The 17999-nt window shown below is 28.6% G+C and overlaps 2 protein-coding genes across 4 annotated transcripts; one reads left to right on the forward strand and one right to left on the reverse strand.

Moving 5' to 3' along the window:
* The first annotated feature begins 681 nt into the window (after positions 1–681).
* LOC124957304 (fatty acyl-CoA reductase wat-like) lies at positions 682–6589 on the forward strand. 2 transcript variants are annotated; one of them, XM_047514237.1, is made up of 8 exons: positions 682–812; positions 2111–2439; positions 3491–3636; positions 4420–4529; positions 4600–4795; positions 4890–5111; positions 5906–6167; positions 6241–6589. In XM_047514237.1, the coding sequence occupies exons 2-7, from the start codon at positions 2314–2316 to the stop codon at positions 6015–6017; spliced, it is 912 nt and encodes a 303-aa protein (XP_047370193.1). In that variant the 5' UTR covers positions 682–812; positions 2111–2313; the 3' UTR covers positions 6018–6167; positions 6241–6589. The 2 variants fall into 2 exon arrangements, with proteins under 2 accessions (XP_047370193.1, XP_047370194.1); XM_047514238.1 differs by lacking the exon at positions 682–812 and adding an exon at positions 1135–1985.
* Positions 6590–10571: 3982 nt separating this feature from the next.
* LOC124957305 (fatty acyl-CoA reductase 1-like) lies at positions 10572–16899 on the reverse strand. 2 transcript variants are annotated; one of them, XR_007103487.1, is made up of 5 exons: positions 16480–16899; positions 14893–15221; positions 12713–12961; positions 10920–11534; positions 10572–10824 (listed from the first exon to the last, which is right to left on the reverse strand). XR_007103487.1 is itself a non-coding variant. In XM_047514239.1 (4 exons), exons 2-4 carry the CDS (start codon positions 15016–15018, stop codon positions 11364–11366), a joined length of 546 nt encoding a protein of 181 aa, XP_047370195.1. In that variant the 5' UTR covers positions 15019–15221; positions 16480–16899; the 3' UTR covers positions 10572–11363. The 2 variants fall into 2 exon arrangements, 1 of the variants encoding a protein (XP_047370195.1); XM_047514239.1 differs by having other exon boundaries at positions 10572–11534.
* Positions 16900–17999: the final 1100 nt, after the last annotated feature.

Genomic DNA, 17999 nt, shown 5'->3' on the forward strand with positions numbered 1-17999 from the left:
ACCATATTATCCAGATCTGGAACCTCCGGATTATTATTCGTTCCGGTCACTGCAAAATTTGTTAGTCGGTCACTTCAAATGAAGAGATCAAAAACAACCTCGATCAGTTTTTTGCCAGTAAAGACCAAAAATTTTATTGGCGTGGAATAATACTACTACCAGAAAGATGGTAAAAGGTATTGGACCAGAATGGCCAATATATAATTTAATAAAATATTTGTTCATTATACGAAAATTGTCTTTCATTTTCACAAAAAAAAAAAGAAATGACTTTTCGAATGACTCAATATGAATGTTTCAATAATAATAGGTAGTGGAAAATACATTATATTAAATACGACTCGTAAAATGACTTCTAAATGACTTCCGTTGCTCTGATCGCATATTTTAAAAAGAGATATGACTTTCAAAATTACTTTTATTAAAGTTAAAATTATACGTAAAAAAAATTGTATGTAAAAGAATAGGTATTAAAGGGCAGATCAAAGTAGTTTTAAATTATTTATCAGTTTAATCGAAAAACTTGCATTCTCTAAGATGTACGGCATGCACAATTGTTGAAATTTTATGAACATAGCTTAACTCATTTAAATCAAATTATAAATTTAAATCTATAGGTTATTGTGTTGTTAAATAGTGGATATAAAAGGTAACTATTTTCTGCAATAAAATTTAGTAGAACGGTAAGCTTCATTCGAGTAACGTTGATAGATGACTGATCTAGATATTTTCGTAGAATCAATTACATATTCAATTGCATAATCAATTGCATAATCAATTCTTGATCTGCATATTGGAAAATACTTCTGAAAGTAAGTAAAAGTCATATGTTCATTAAAAATATCATAATTTTTATTTTACATCAATAGAAAATTTAAAAATGTAGAAGTCAAACAATACGATTGTCACATGAAAATCAGATTGTCTCTCGTCAAATAATTCTTACTATAATTATAAGCCTTCTTCTCATTAGTAAATATAATAAATATGAAATCTTACTATGTAATATTAAGACTTCAAATAATTTCAAATTAAATGGTACTGGTATCATAAGATACAATATAAACCCAAATTATGGAATAGAATTTGAAATAGCATCATTTATAAATAAAATGAAATATAAATGAAAAATAAATCACTTTTCCATTATTTCTACTTTGCACGAAATTAGTAAGTTTGCACTTGCCACGATTATCCAAGATTGAAAATTATTAAAATGTTCGCTAACAAGTATAATGTCGGTGGCTGTGTACATAGATATAAACCCCATTAGAATGTGTAATTAACATAAAATGACCAAGCGATCATCTTAGACCACATTGAGTTTTAACTGTATTCCTGCCTTAATCTTCTCATCTATAAATGTATTTAAATATATAATTCTTGCATTTTGTTGTTATACGTAAATGCAAAATAAAATATGTATTAATTATGAATGAATTTCTAGTGGCGATACAAATCAAATTTCCCATCTATTTTTTCCTTGACCTGATGAAACAATACGTGTCGATTTATCTATGGAATAAATTCAAGGTGCCTTCTGACCACTGGAAATCATATCTTTTATTCATTCATTGTTAGAAAAGAAGACATATTAAGACAAACGATTAAAATGAACACGTCGAAGATATATTGCGAGAGTTTATTTAATAATTTCTTGTTTGCAAATTATTTTACTTTCTGGCGCGCTTGAATAACGAAACGATCAAATATAAATATGCATGTATATAAGCAGACACACATATGGAGATATTGAATTATTTTCAACTGATCACAGATCAAACGATTTTCTAATTACACCCTTATAAGTTTAAAATATTATAAATGAATTACTGGCTTAGAATATTATAGAAGCATCCATGTAAGAACAGCCATGATCTCTTTTCATTCAATCGGTATTAATTCAGATAATGTTATAGCTTGATTATATGAACAAAAATCAATTAATTACATGGGACTGGAGAATGCTTAAATAATATTCGAAGGTAGGATTATAAAATTCTTTTTTAATAGAATTATCAGCCTACTAATATGAAGTATGTTGAAGAACTCGTGCTAAAGAATAGAAACAGAACGATCGAAGAATATATGTTAATATTTTTGTTTACAGATCGATTTGAAGGAACAGAAATGATGGAAGTGCAAATAAAAGCGGACGGCCAAGAAACAACTGTAGCGAAAAAGGATTAGGGACTTGGAATATCGAACGAATATTCGCCAAATTAAACGCTATCTTCAGTTGAAAACATCGACAAATTAACGACGGAAAAACTTTCTATGTAAATTCTTTTTATAACCGGCGGCACAGGTTTTATGGGAAAAATGTTAATTGAAAAATTATTACGAGGATGCCCTGGCATAAACTGCATTTACATTTTGATTCGTAGGAAAAAAGATAAAAGTGTCCCTAAAAGAATGGAAGAAATTGTCGAAAATTCGGTGAGACTTTCATTTACAATCGATTATTATTTTTATCTTGTGATAAGATTTTCATTCAATTCTATGATTCTATGTCTTCACTGAATAGTATTTAATATTTAATACATTTAATAGATACTCTTAAGAAGAAGAAAATTGATAAAGAATTATCAAAAGTCTCCTTCTTTCAAGTAAACCATATTAGAAATTGGCAGCATTAAAGCCTTATAGAAAGTAGGATCCTCAATTGTTTGTTTTTTGTATCTTTTCTAATGTTAACGTTAAAATTAATATTTAGACTTACAATATTCACTACTTAGTTAAATAATGACTTTGATGGAAGTCATGAAAAAATTAGAGTGAAATGCTTTTCCAAGTTTATGGAAGAAAATCAAAAAGAATGGTTTAGAAAAAGGTTTCCAAAGTCGAACACAGTACTTCTCGAACATTAATATATTCACGATCAAGCGTATAAAGCGATATGAACAGCTGGATACCAAATTTAATTGCCAAATATCTATATAGAAGACAGTTACCTGCACGCCTGGATAATATCAAATGTAAATCAACATGATGGGCATGGTCGGACTTACTGTGTCAATCAAATGTTAAGAGAAATTTGTTTTTGATGGATATCATTTCGAGTACTTGTTCAAAGAAATCTTTCCTGATTAATATTTTCATCATAGTTATTCCATTATTAACATCAATTGATTCTCTTCTATCATTTTCTTTTTACTCAAAATCGTGTCAAGTTCACAGTATTATAGTGCGTTCGATTCATCCTGACCTTATCTGTTACAATTCGAATAAAAATGAAAGTATGTATCCCTATTTAACAAATTCTCTGTGACATCGAAAACTCAAAAAATGATTCTGAAAAACCATTGATTAATGTATGCTCCTTTGAACCAATGAATTAGGTTCTCCGTTATTTCTTCGCATTATTAAAATTAGTAAGGGTATCGATTCGGAACATGGTTATTGAGACACTCTGCACATATTATTAATTATGTGGATCTTTAATTGAATGATTGACTCTAATAAATGTTCGTTATCTTTTGTATTATAGAGTTTCGTCCATGTATCAACGGCTTATGCCAATTGTCTTCAAAATCAGATCGAGGAGAAATTTTATAATCCACCGATGGATGCCGACAAATGCATCGATTTGATGGAATATATGGATGAGAAATTGCTCGATGATATTACACCGCAGTAAGTCTATCACCGATTTCACTTGATTTCACGATTGTTTTCTCCCATTATATTTCCACAGAATCGTACTTGGCATTTGTCGAGCGAAACGATTAGCTGGATACGCATAAAATCTTCGAAAATCTATTCCAGTATATCGCAAGTTTTTACTATCCAAATGTATGAGAATATAAAAAATATTGCTTCTTCGCATAATGTTTTTATTTTAAGTAAATTTTTGGTGAAAATATTAGGGAACAAATTAAATAATTCATGAAAAGTTACTGAAAATTTAAAAATTTTAAATGCTACTTAAATTCATTGATTATATCTCCTGGAAACGAAAATAATGAATTTCCTGTAAATTAAAATTCAACAACATTTTTTCAAATTCTTTTTGAATACTATCTTTACGTTGTATCTAATCATAAGAAAAATTACGATTCATTATTGAATTAAAAAATAATATCACAGTTGAACATATTTGACAATAGAATTTAACAAAGTTAAACGAAATTGAAGAAACAAATCAACAATTACAATTTCATATTTAATTATAATGTTCTTTAGTTATACAAAGTCATTTGAAAAATCTGCTTGATAGATCAAAGATTTGCAATTTTTATGGCTGTCCATTATGTTTGTCAATACCATTATCGTTAGAACTTCGTTACTTGTATACGTCTATCGATATTGTAATGACCTTTTGTAATTACGTTTCCGGTCGTGAATATATTAAAAATATATTAAGAGGACAGGTTACGAGACTGACAATTAAAAATTGAATCTTATTTCTGGTATTAGTTTACTTGGAGTATGGCCGAATACATATGTTTATACGAAATCAATCGCCGAGAATATCCTAAAAAGACATGCTGGCGTAATGCCGATTGGAATATTTCGTCCAGGAATCGGTTGGTAATAATGTGACTCTGTTAGAACAAAATAATAAATAATACATAATAATTAATTTAATATTCCTAGTGTTACCAACATATATAGAACCTACACAAGGATGGACCGATAATATGAACGGGTTAGTTGGAATTACAGCAGGTGCTGCAATGGGAATAATACGAACTAATTTTTGCGATGAGTCGGTAAATGTAAACATTATACCTGGAGATCTGACGACTAATGTGCTAATCGTTAGTGCCTGGGATATAGCGAATAATCGAAGGTAACGTCAATTAATCACATTTATTCGAAATATTTTCGATCAAACCAAATGACGATTAGAAATAATTAAATTACCGCTTACTGTAATTTTTTAGATCCACCGAAGAAATTCCTATTTATAATTACACATCTACCGATTATCCAATCACTTATAAGGTATTCACAGAACTGGCGATGAAGAATATTGGATTATTACCGACTAACGAAGCAACTTGGTACTTAACCTTTCGGAATATAAAATATCAATCAATTTATCTTCATGTATTTTCTACATATACTACCGGCTATTATAATCGATACGATTTCCTTATGTTTAGGTAAAAAGCCAAGGTAATTTTTTCTTATCTTTTTTTCGAGTTCGATGCATCGTATGCATTTTCAGATTCTCAAAAAACTCGATTCAATCAGCCTATTTCAAATCTAAAAATTCCTTAAAACGTTTGTTTGGCCTTCTTGAGCTTTCTAAGTTCTCGTCTAGGCTTAGCAATGGCTCGCATGTTTCGATAATTTTTCGAAGAATAAACTGATCATTGAACAATTTAGTTTAAACTTGTCTTCCCATTAATCTATAATTAATTCGTATCAAAATGGTACATGATTGAATATCTAGACTAATAATGCGGTTATTTACACCCTTCTCAGCATCTTCTTTTCTTAAGTACATAATAGTAATCACATTATTCATATGATACTTCGCCGGTATCATTCATCTTACGAACTGAATGAAATACCAATTGTCATAATTGTGTCTCCCCTTTTCCAAAAAGCCGTTAGAAATTCGAGGTGTCTTGTTCTTAGTTACTGTCATCTTCCTTAATAGTCCGTAAAATTCTGGTAACAAAATTCGATTTACCATCTCCCTTCTTTTAGTAGCCGATCTTTAAGTGCCTTTTCTTGGCACATTTGTTGTATTTATTTCTTTATTATCTATCAAACTTGTATTCTTTCTATAGCACTTATTTTCTCTTTGAGGTTCCAATGTTCGTATATTTTTCTTATATTTTTCTTTATAATTTTCTTTTCTATAAATGTAACTTTAATTATTTTTATATGCGACACCTATCTTTTCAACGATCATACAATTTTAAACAAATTTACGCTTATGTTTAAGGTTACTCAAAATGTATAAAAAAATTTATACACTGTCGAACATATTCAATTATTTTACCTCTTCCAAATTGAACTTTACTAATTTACTAAAGGTGAAACGAACTGTTAAGTAAATTAACGACGGAAGATCGCATATTTTTCTTTTGTGATATAGAGGATCTCATTTGGGACACATACTGTGAAAGTTACATTCTAGGCATAAGAATGTACATCTTAAAGGATCCCATTGAAACGCTTCCACAAGCTCGTATAAAATGGCGAAGGTATCCACTTCCTCATTGATCGTCTATTATTCACAATGACCTTCAAATAATACTTGCCTTTTTAATTTTCAAGGCTTTACTGGATATACCAAGCATTCAAACTTTTTATCTTCTGCGTATTCCTTATGATAACTTGGATGATGACATTCAGACACTTGTAACATTCGAATATGCGTAAAATAAACAACTGACGTTAAGGAAAGTGACAATACAACTTTGAGATGTTTTTTGTTTTGTTTGAAATTGATATCAATATAGTCTAATTATTATTGTGTAAATAATATTAAGATCTTCTATACATAATTCTTTATATAAATTTTATATGAATCATTGCGCCTGAAAATAGACTTCAATCTGTACTCTGTTGATATTTGTAGATTTAAGCGAATTCTATTTCAAATGAGGGTATAGTACTTAATGCGGATTGGATTTCAAAGTTGTATAAAAATGTATCTTTCTTACATATCATGATAATAAATTTATTTTCATATTAATTATGATTACAATCATCTTCTTTTTCATAATTTTTAGATATTATTACCTTATATTCATTTACAAATAATTCCTATTATATCTGGATAATTTGTAATTGAAATTGAATATTTCATTTTAATTTCAACCAGTTCGTCTTTAAAACTGTTAAAATAAGGTTACAGGAACTTGAAAAGAAATGAAATTTATACCGTATTAGATCTTTTTATTTTAATCTTCTAAAAAACCGGCAATCACATCTTGACTACCTTACAATATCTTAACAGAAAGTTTACCATCTTACATTTAATTTCGAATATAGTGAAGGGAAAACTTTTTATAATAAAATTGTTAACTGTTAAGTCTCAGTTAAGACGGCAAATGATTAATTCGTAAGGTATTTTGATATTTTGGAAATAATATCGACACAGAAATTTGAATTAATTGACAAAAGCCATGGACGCATACTGTAATTTTTTCATATGTTTTGTTGATAATAAATATAGCAACTGGTGGAAAATACATTTAAAAAATCATTTTCTAAACCTATCATCATTTATCTAAGCCACAAAGTAGTTATGTAAATATCATTTAAATACATCTATCTGAATTGTCTCATGCTCTAGAATAGATAACAGAAATATCATCTTGTTTCTTTGCGTATTTCAGGATGATAGCAATTGAGAAAGTGTAACGACTTCTCTCAGTCATATTTACGAATTACAATAATTATAGGTTGATTAGAATCAGGGGATTCCATTTTTGAATAGCTTCAAGAAAATACATTTCCATATCCTCCTCGTTCGCGTCACTTTTGTAAGTTTCACAAAGAAAAATATTAATATCTACCTCTCTTTCCCTTTCAAAAAATTTCTTAAATAGTAACAATAGATAATAACATTGAATAACATATAACATTATGAAAAACAGCATTCATTCATAATAATACCTGAAGTTCATCTTTCTACTTATGACGTTTATGCCTATTCTTCATTTTGATACAATATTTTAAAATTGCATTTATTGTATCTAATTTTATCGTGTGATACCAAAGACGTTAATGATAAACTCGTGTGATACTTCCTCACAATTTTTAATTTAAACTTGTTAGAAAGTTAAAAATTTTGAAACTTTGTATAAAGTTTAAAACTTTTAATTGAAAACTTTATTAATCCATATTTTTGTAATAGAATTTATTATAAAAGTTGCTTTTCGATATTTACTTATGCAAACGAATAAAAACGTATACATATGAAATCATGAAGGATATATTTCACTGTCGAAGTAGTTTAAAATTTTTTATCATTTTTACAGATAAATCGTTTAGTTTTGCATTTTTTATGGTATGGCGAGCATGATGTAATCTCGAAAATTTAGCCTGATCCACTGAAATGAAGTTTTAAATGTAAATCTATGGGTTATTGCATCATCATTGGATAGAATGATGGATTTAAACAGTGCGTAGCAGAGGTAACTAATTCTGTAAATAATTCAGTGAAACGAAGAGCTTCATTCGAGCAATATCTATAGGTGACTGGAGCACAAGAAAAGAGTAAGTTCGATTCAAACATAAATAACTTAGTTGATAACGTCTCAATTTCTGCGTAATAGATAATATACCTCTAAAAGTGAGTAAAATTCATATGTGAATTAAAAATATCATAACTGTAAAGTATTATATAAAAATTTAATAACATTTTTGAATAAAAAAAGAATCATAGGTCAAACGATTTTCTAATTTATAATTTTATTATATTATAGAGGCATTAATGTAAGAATTGCCATGAATAATTTTTATCCAATTAGAATTAATAACAAACTTCTGGTCGGTCGATAATACGAAGAAAAATAAGTTAAACACGTTAGACTGGAAAATGCGTGAATAATATTCAAACGTTAGATTATAATATTTCGTTTTTTTAATAAAAGTGTCAATCATATAGAATCAATCATTTCAATCATTTATTTTTCATAGAATCATTTTATTAATAGAATTATTAATCAATTATCAATCTTATTAATGAGAGGCAAATAGAAGAACTCGTACTAAAGAGTAGAAGAAGATACGACAAAACTAAATCAATCGAATTGATGAAATAAGAAATTGTGAAGTTATCTACGTTTATCTTCACGTATATAGATCGATTTGAAAAAGTAAAAATTATGGGAGTGCAAGTAAAAGCGGACGATCAAGAAACAACTGTAGCGAAAAAGGATTTGGAACTTGGAACATCGAACGAATATTTGCCAAATTAAACGTTATTTTCAGTTGAAAACATCGACAAATTAACGACGGAAAAAACTTTCTACGTAAATTCTTTTTATAACCGGCGGCACAGGTTTTATGGGAAAAATGTTAATTGAAAAATTATTACAAGGATGCCCTGACATAAACTGCATTTACATTTTGATTCGTAGGAAAAAAGATAAAAGTGTCCCTAAAAGAATGGAAAAAATTGTCGAAAATTCGGTGAGTCCTTCATTTACAATCGATTATTATTTTTATCTTGTGATAAGATTTTCATTCAATTCTATGATTCTATGTCTTCACTGAATAGTATTTAATATTTAATACGTTTAATAGATATTTTTAAGAAGAAGAAAATTGATGAAGAATTTTCAAAAATCTCCTTCTTTCTAGTAAACTGTATTAGAAATTGGCAGCAGTAAAGCCTAATAGAAAGTAGGATCCTCAATTGTTTGTTTTTGGTATCTTTTCTAATGTTAACGTTAAAATTAATATTTAGACAGAAAATATTCTCTACTTAGTTACATAATGACTTTGATGGAAGTCATGTAGAAAATTACAGTGAAATTCGTTTCCAAATTTATGAAAAACAATAAAAAAGAATGGTTTAGAAAAAGGTTTCCAAAGTCGAACACAGTACTTCTCGAACATTAATACATTCACGATCAAACGTATAAAGCGTTATGAACAGCTGGATACCAAATTTAATTTCCAAATATCTATAGCTGAATACCGCAATGATTTGTTATTTAAATATGTATCCATATTGGTAATGTAGCTTCTTGATATCATATTTCCAATTAATTTTTGCTTAAAATTTAAACGGGTAGTTAAATATTCGATAAAATATTACAGGAAATATAATGCTTAGAAAGAGTTACTTATATTGATGAAATTTATATTTAGCAAACGAATATATTAAATTGTCTAAGGCAAAACTAAATAACATATTTACAGATTTGTTTCAGCTAATAGCTTTACGTTGTATCAAATAATAACTAGAAATTGTGCACGTTTTATAAAGAAATTAAATCAATTTAAACGAAATTGAACAAAAAATTTTCCAATAAATAGTATATATTTTAATAATAATGTTCTTTCGATAAAATGGAATTCGATAAAATATTGAATTTTACATTTATAATTTCTTTTTCAAAATCTGAAAATAAAAGTTGTAACACTATATTTTCACTTTTTGCTCATAATCAAGACATAAGATTACGTTAGCGGATTCGAAGTGTTAAAACTGTCTAATAAAAAATAATAAAATAATAAAAAGACTAAATTAGGGAAAGATCAGTTTTTTTTTTCGAAGAAATGTCGAAAAATGTGAAGCAATGCTAATCCCATGTCTGAACTTAGAATGTCGAATAAGAAAGAATCAAAAATAACACTTGTGTTATTTTTAGGTCTGTAAAAGCATTTTTGTAAAGTTGACTCTACCAATCTTTTTAGTAATCTGAGCATTATTAAAATCATATTCAGAGAAAGAATATTTATCTATAATTTGTCTATATGTATTTAGAATATTTATGTATATTTGTCTATAATTTGTAATTATATTATCTATAATTTTGTAGAATCAAACTGCAATGATAAGAACTATTAGAAACTATTAGCGTATTACTGAAATTAATCAGCCTTGAACAAGAATGTATACGGCACGCCATTTTTTTATTTTAGTCTAATAAAACATTTTTTCTATAAAAAATGATAAGACAAATATATCTTGGCAGCTTATCCGTAATCAAAGAGATCATATCGATTATAACAACTAGTACTATTTGTAAAAAATACGTGTAGATATAATAAATTGGTCGATATTTTGTATTCAACATTTTTCTGAGTTCCTTAACAGTGGTTGGATGATTGAATTCTGTAAAAGTGATTGGATTATCCATAAATGTGTAATTATAAATAGAAATTTCTTCGATAGATCTGAAAGATTACAATACGCGGTAATTTAATTTATTTCTAAACGTCATTTGGTTTCATCGAAAATGTTCCGATTAAACTTGATTAATTGATCCTACCTTTGATTATTCGTTATGTCACAGGCACAAAAATTAGCGCAGTAGTCGTCAAATCTCCGAGTACTAAGATTATATTTAGCGATTCATCGCAAATATGAGTTCGTCTTAAAGATAATTGTAAACATCGACATGTTTCGACAATGATTCTCTCTCGAGAGAATGAGTGTCCTATCTTATAGCATTAAAAATCGAGGCATCGCTTACCAAATTTTTTTATGCTGTCAAACTACTTTCTATTATTTTTACATTACAAATAATGTGAAAAACATGAATCGAGAACAATGACGATAGGATCGATGAAAAAAAAGAAAGTTGGATCCAAGAAATCTGCTTAATAAGTAACTCAGATTTTTGAAGATTGTATACGTGTTCAGTTAATCGTTTCGCTCGACAAATGCCAACTACGATTGTGTGGAAATATAATGGGAGAAAACAATCGTGAAATCAAGACTCGGTGATAGACTTACTGCGGTGTAAGATATCATCGAGCAATTTCTCATCCATAGATTCCATCAAATCGATGAATTTGTCAGCATCCATCGATGGATTATAAAATTTCTCCTCGATCTGATTTTGAAGACAATTGGCATAAGCCGTTGATACATGGACGAAACTCTATAATACAAAAGATAACGAACATTTATTAGAGTCAATCATTCAATTAAAGATCCACATAATTAATAATATGTGCAGAGTGTCTCAATAACCATGTTCCGAATCGATACCCTTACTAATTTTAATGATGCGAAGAAATAACGGAGAACCTAATTCATTGATTCAAAGGAGCATACATTAATCAATGGTTTTTCAGAATCATTTTTTTGAGTTTTCGATGTCACAGAGAATTTGTTAAATAGGGATACATACTTTCATTTTTATTCGAATTGTAACAGATAAGGTCAGGATGAATCGAACGAACTATAATACTGTGAACTTGACACGATTTTGAGTAAAAAGAAAATGATAGAAGTGATTCAATTGATGTTAATAATGGAATAACTATGATGAAAATATTAATCAGGAAAGATTTCTTTGAACAAGTACTCGAAATGATATCCATCAAAAACAAATTTCTCTTAACATTTGATTGACACAGTAAGTCCGACCATGCCTATCATGTTGATTTACATTTGATATTATCCAGGCGTGCAGGTAACTGTCTTCTAATTGTCCAAATTTTATATTTTTTTGTGCAACGACTCGACAAGGTCACAGTATTATAGATTGTTGGACACCCCTTGTTCTCAGCTATCACGCTGCGACGATGACAATTACTTTAGAAATATATACTCACCATGAATTTGTGCTCACAATTTTATTGCTTTAATTAATTATTCTTTTTATAATTTTTTTTCCTTTTTTTTTTTTGAAGAAATTACCTTCTGCTGAACTAGCGTATACTTATAAATAATCCTTATCGATTTATTAATTTCGTATAAAACGTTCAAAAGGTATATTTCTCAACGTGAAGCATTTTTGTCGATTGTCTATATACATGCCCATATATATGAGTATATAACATTTGTGAATTCTTTGTCAAGCAAGCGGTTTTATTATTCGTATTTGAATTTTACAAACAATAAAGTATAAAAGAGATTTGTTCAATAATTTCATCGCGAAACTTCAATTTCCTCGCTTGGAAAAATTTCGGTGACTTAGAGAAGGAATTAAGTCACACAATAATGGGTTTCTTTGAACCAAACAATTGATTTCTTCCGCTTATCATAAAAAATAATCGACATAGAGATTGATGATAGAGTTATTAGCACTCATACAAAGAATAGAATGCGTACCTTTAGTTTCGACATTTCCTTAGATAAGTATATTATATCCTTCAGACTTTGAACATTAATAGCTGCCGCCAATTTGATTTTCTCGTTGAATCGCACAGTAGCAGCAACGTGAAAAACAATAGAGACTTCTCGTATGAGTTTTGCTCTATCGGTTATCGAAATACCGAGATTCGGCAAACTACAGTCACCTTCGATCGCTACTAAGCGATTTTGGAATCCTGGCTGCTGCTTCCTCAGCGTGTTAAATAACTGAAAAGTGTGCATTGATAGGTTCATAAATATTTCCTTTCCCACATACGCACCTACGTATCATTAATAGAGGAATGACTAGAAAGTCGGATCCTATGTCGTATAGCGAATAATCAAAGGTAGGATCAATTAATCAAGTTTAATCGGAATATTTTCGATGAAACTAAATGACGTTTAGAAATAAATTAAATTACCGCGTATTGTAATCTTTCAGATCTATCGAAGAAATTTCTACTTATAATTACATATTTATGGATAATCCAATCACTTTTACAGAATTCAATCATCCAACCACTGTTAAGGAACTCAGAAAAATGTTGAATACAAAATATCGACCAATTTATTATATCTACACGTATTTTTTACAAATAGTACTAGTTGTTATAATCGATATGATCTCTTTGATTACGGATAAGCTGCCAAGATATATTTGTCTTATCATTTTTTATAGAAAAAATGTTTTATTAGACTAAAATAAAAAAATGGCGTGCCGTATACATTCTTGTTCAAGGCTGATTAATTTCAGTAATACGCTAATAGTTTCTAATAGTTCTTATCATTGCAGTTTGATTCTACAAAATTATAGATAATATAATTACAAATTATAGACAAATATACATAAATATTCTAAATACATATAGACAAATTATAGATAAATATTCTTTCTCTGAATATGATTTTAATAATGCTCAGATTACTAAAAAGATTGGTAGAGTCAACTTTACAAAAATGCTTTTACAGACCTAAAAATAACACAAGTGTTATTTTTGATTCTTTCTTATTCGACATTCTAAGTTCAGACATGGGATTAGCATTGCTTCACATTTTTCGACATTTCTTCGAAAAAAAAAAACTGATCTTTCCCTAATTTAGTCTTTTTATTATTTTATTATTTTTTATTAGACAGTTTTAACACTTCGAATCCGCTAACGTAATCTTATGTCTTGATTATGAGCAAAAAGTGAAAATATAGTGTTACAACTTTTATTTTCAGATTTTGAAAAAGAAATTATAAATGTAAAATTCAATATTTTATCGAATTCCATTTTATCGAAAGAACATTATTATTAAAATATTTACTATTTATTGGAAAATTTTTTGTTCAATTTCGTTTAAATTGATTTAATTTCTTTATAAAACGTGCACAATTTCTAGTTATTATTTGATACAACGTAAAGCTATTAGCTGAAACAAATCTGTAAATATGTTATTTAGTTTTGCCTTAGACAATTTAATATATTCGTTTGCTAAATATAAATTTCATCAATATAAGTAACTCTTTCTAAGCATTATATTTCCTGTAATATTTTATCGAATATTTAACTACCCGTTTAAATTTTAAGCAAAAATTAATTGGAAATATGATATCAAGAAGCTACATTACCAATATGGATACATATTTAAATAACAAATCATTGCGGTATTCAGCTATAGATATTTGGAAATTAAATTTGGTATCCAGCTGTTCATAACGCTTTATACGTTTGATCGTGAATGTATTAATGTTCGAGAAGTACTGTGTTCGACTTTGGAAACCTTTTTCTAAACCATTCTTTTTTATTGTTTTTCATAAATTTGGAAACGAATTTCACTGTAATTTTCTACATGACTTCCATCAAAGTCATTATGTAACTAAGTAGAGAATATTTTCTGTCTAAATATTAATTTTAACGTTAACATTAGAAAAGATACCAAAAACAAACAATTGAGGATCCTACTTTCTATTAGGCTTTACTGCTGCCAATTTCTAATATGGTTTACTAGAAAGAAGGAGACTTTTGATAATTCTTTATCAATTTTCTTCTTCTTAAAAGTATCTATTAAATGTATTAAATATTAAATACTATTCAGTGAAGACATAGAATCATAGAATTGAATGAAAATCTTATCACAAGATAAAAATAATAATCGATTGTAAATGAAGGACTCACCGAATTTTCGACAATTTTTTCCATTCGTTTAGGGACACTTTTATCTTTTTTCCTACTAATCAAAATGTAAATGCAGTTTATGTCAGGGCATCCTCGTAATAATTTTTCAATTAACATTTTTCCCATAAAACCTGTGCCGCCGTTTATAAAAAGAATTTACATAGAAAGTTTTTCCGTCGTTAATTTGTCGATGTTTTCAACTGAAGATAGCGTTTAATTTGGCGAATATTCGTTCGATGTTCCAAGTCCCAAATCCTTTTTCGCTACAGTTGTTTCTTGATCGTCCGCTTTTACTTGCACTTCCATCATTTCTGTTCCTTCAAATCGATCTGTAAACAAAAATATTAACATATTCTTCGATCGTTCTTTTTCTATTCTTTAGCACGAGTTCCTCCACATACTTCTTATTAGTAGGCAGATAATTCTATTAAAAAAAAATATTATAATCGTATCTTCGAATATTATTTTAGCATTCTCCAGTCCCATGTAATTAATTGATTTTTGTTCACATAATCAAGCTATAACATTATCTGAATTAATACCGATTGAATGAAAAGAGATCATGGCTGTTCTTACATGGATGCTTCTATAATATTCTAAGCCACTAATACATTTATTATATTTTAAACATATAAAAGTGTAATTAGAAAATCGTTTGATCTGTGATCAGTTGAAAATAATTCAGTATCTTCATATGTGTGTCTACTTATATACATGCATATTTATATATGATCGTACCGTTATTCAAGCGCGCCAGAATGTAAAATAATTTGCAAACAAGAAATTATTAAATAAAATCTTGCAATATATCTTCGACGTGTTCACTTTAATCGTTTGTCTTAATATGTTTTCTTTTCTAACAACACCTTGAATTTATTCCATCGATAAATCGACACGTATTGTTTCACCAGGTCAAGGAAAAAATAGATAGGAAATTTGATTTGTATCGCCACTAGAAATTCATTCATAATTAATACATATTTTATTTTGCGTTTACGTATAACAACAAAATGCAAGAATTATATATTTAAATACATTTATACATAAGAAGAATAAGGCAGGAATACAGTTAATACTCAATGTGATCTAAAATGATAGCTTAGTCATTTTATGTTAATTACACATATTAATGGGGTTTATAGCTATGTACACAGCCACCGACATTATACTTGTTAGCGAACATTTTAATAATTTTCAATCTTGGATAATCGTCGCAAGTGCAAACTTACTAATTTCGTGCAATGTAGAAATAATGGAAAAGTGATTTATTTTTCATTTATATTTCATTTTATTTATAAATGATGCTATTTCAAATTCTATTCCATAATTTGGGTTTATATTGTATCTTATCTTACCAGTACCATTTAATTTGTAGTTATTTGAAGTCTTAATATTACATAGTAAGATTTCATATTTATTATATTTACTAATGAGAAGAAGGCTTATAATTATAGTAAGAATTATTTGACGAGAGACAATCTGATTTTCATGTGACAATCGTATTGTTTGACTTCTACATTTTTAAATTTTCTATTGATGTAAAATAAAAATTATGAAATTTTTAATGAACATATGACTTTTACTTACTTTCTGAAGAATTTTCCAATATGCAGATCAAGAATTGATTATGTTATCTACGAAAATATCTAGATCAGTCATCTATCAACGTTACTCGAATGAAGCTTATCGTTCCACTAAATTTTATTGCAGAAAATAGTTACCTTTTATATCCACTATTTAACAACACAATAACCTATAGATTTAAATTTATAATTTGATTTAAATGAGTTAAGCTATGTTCATAAAATTTCAACAATTGTGCATGCCGTACATCTTAGAGAATGCAAGTTTTTCGATTAAACTGATAAATAATTTAAAACTACTTTGATCTGCCCTTTAATACCTATTCTTTTACATACAATTTTTTTTACGTATAATTTTAACTTTAATAAAAGTAATTTTGAAAGTCATATCTCTTTTTAAAATATGCGATCAGAGCAACGGAAGTCATTTAGAAGTCATTTTACGAGTCGTATTTAATATAATGTATTTTCCACTACCTATTATTATTGAAACATTCATATTGAGTTATTCAAAAAGTCATTCCTTTTTTTTTTTGTGAAAATGAAAGACAATTTTCGTATAATGAACAAATATTTTATTAAATTATATATTGGCCATTCTGGTCCAATACCTTTTACCATCTTTCTGGTAGTAGTATTATTCCACGCCAATAAAATTTTTGGTCTTTACTGGCAAAAAACTGATCGAGGTTGTTTTTGATCTCTTCATTTGAAGTGACCGACTAACAAATTTTGCAGTGACCGGAACGAATAATAATCCGGAGGTTCCAGATCTGGATAATATGGTGGATGTGTCATTGTATCTCATTCAAGCTGAAAAAGCTTTTAGCAAGTGACCAAACTTGTATGAGGTCTCGCATTATCTTGTTGGAACACTACACCTTTTCTGTTGATTAGTTCTGGCCTTTTCTGTTAAAGTGCATCATTCAGTTTGTTCAGCTAATGACAGTAGACTTCTGAATTAATTGTTGTATTATCCGGAAAAAACTCAAAAAAAAAGATTTCTTTAAAATCCCACCAAACAGACAGCAACACCTTTTTTTGATGGATATTGGCTTTGGAAATGCTTTGAGCCGGTTCGTCTTTTTTACTCCATGATCTCTTGCGTTTGACATTGTTGTATACATCCAATTTTTCGTTCCCAGTAATGATGCGCTTCAAAAATGGATTATTTTCGTGACGTTTGAGAAGCGAATCACAAACGTCAACGCGACGACACAAATTTCTTTCCGTGAGAACATGAGAAACCCATATATCGAGCTTCGAGGTTAAACTCAGGCCTTTAAAGTGGTCATAAATAGTTGGATTTGATAAATTCAACCTCTCATGGATCTCACGTGTTGTTATTCACCGATTTGCATCAACTAAAGCCTTTATCGTGTCTATCAGTTTCAACCGGCCTTCCAGAACGTGGTGCATCTTCGACATCAAAATTGCCGCATCGAAATTTTGCGAACCAATTGTGACACTGACGTACTGTCAACACACCTTCTCCATACACATCGGTTAATTTCTTTCTGGCTT

The sequence above is a fragment of the Vespa velutina genome, chromosome 25 (assembly GCF_912470025.1).
Source record: "Vespa velutina chromosome 25, iVesVel2.1, whole genome shotgun sequence".
Lineage (NCBI taxonomy): Eukaryota > Metazoa > Arthropoda > Insecta > Hymenoptera > Vespidae > Vespa > Vespa velutina.